The sequence below is a fragment of the Perkinsus marinus genome, assembly GCF_000006405.1.
Source record: "Perkinsus marinus ATCC 50983 genomic scaffold scf_1104296962734, whole genome shotgun sequence".
NCBI lineage: Eukaryota > Perkinsozoa > Perkinsida > Perkinsidae > Perkinsus > Perkinsus marinus.
Genome location: NW_003205349.1, coordinates 1 through 1304, shown reverse-complemented (window position 1 = coordinate 1304; position 1304 = coordinate 1). Strand labels below are relative to the sequence as shown.

At 51.4% G+C, this 1304-nt stretch overlaps 1 protein-coding gene across 1 annotated transcript; it reads left to right on the top strand.

Annotated features, from left to right (window-relative positions):
- Positions 1-83: 83 nt before the first annotated feature.
- Pmar_PMAR009486 (ATP-dependent RNA and DNA helicase, putative) lies at positions 84-1124 on the top strand (the record flags this gene model as incomplete). Its single annotated transcript, XM_002771648.1, has 6 exons — positions 84-106; positions 178-274; positions 381-521; positions 624-742; positions 790-897; positions 956-1124. Coding segments are annotated over 6 exons (657 nt in total), but the record flags the coding sequence as incomplete, so codon positions are not given.
- Positions 1125-1304: the final 180 nt, after the last annotated feature.

The following is a 1304-nucleotide window of genomic DNA, read 5'->3' as shown; positions in this document are numbered from 1 at the left end:
TCAATCGTCCCATCAGGCCGGCCTTCCCGCGTGTGATACATTTCCACGAAGGTCCGACCAATAGTGGCAAGACTTATGCAGCTATGCAAGCACTCCGTACAGCGAGGTAAGATATCGTTGAGTGACTGTCGATGGGAGACTCCGCGATCTCGATCACTCCCCTTGCTTGTTGCTCAGTCGAGGAGTATACTGCGGTCCGCTTCGGCTCCTAGCATGGCAGTGCTTTGAGGATCTCAAGGCCATGGGGCTCGATTCTGATCTCATCACTGGCCAGGTTGGAAGAACCGTGCTTCATGCACTGTATATGCCGTCCTGTCTAGGAACATATCCGTGGCAAATGGGATGAAGTATCAGAGTTCCAGCTGGACGCTTCAGCGGAGGATACCGAAACAGGCGTCGGGACCCACCTTTCCTGCACTGTTGAGATGTGTCCTGGCCCCGGCAGCGTAGAGTATGATGTTGGTGTGATCGATGAAGTACAGTTGGTCGGTGATCGAGAACGCGGTGGAGCCTGGACTAGGGTGAGCGGCTAACCGTGAGCCTCACCTGATGAGGATTTTTCTTGGCTTCCAACCTCCACTGATTGTTCAATATTGGTGTTACTTCGGTGTAATGTTTTGCAGGCCATATTGGCTCTCCCAGCTCGTGAGATACACCTCTGTGGCGACGGCAGGGCAACGGAACTCGTAGAAACTTTGTTGGGAACGTATCGCCCTAACGATGTCGTGGTCCGTCATAAACCGTGAGATTTTTATCGTGTACACGAGAAATTGGAGGTATCTTGATCAGGTACTCCCGTCTTAGCCCCTTGTTTCTCTCCGGTAAGGCCATCGGTTCCTACCGTAGTCTTAGAAGAGGAGATTGCGTAGTGGTATTCAGTCGCTGGGATATCATGCGGTGAGAATAGCTCTGATGGTATGGTATACTTATTAATTGGAAAGCTGATACTTCTCAGGGTTAAGGCGGATATCGAGCGCTCCACAAGGTGGCGTGTCTGTGTTGTTTACGGTACTCTTCCGCCAGAAACTCGGCGTGACCAGATCAATAGCTTCAATCGTCAAGAGTTCGACGTTCTCGTAGCCAGCGACTGTATTGGCCTTGGTCTCAACTTCAACATACGCCGAGTAATTTTCTCTACTGTACATAAATATGATGGTATTGAGACGAGGCAACTCTTACCAACTGAATTTCGCCAGATTGGTGGTCGAGCTGGACGATATGGCCTCTCTGCCGGAGCTGAAGGGGGTGTTGTTGCATGCATGCACGAGGATCATCTGCCAGCGCTCTTCGCCGGTTTTGGCCTC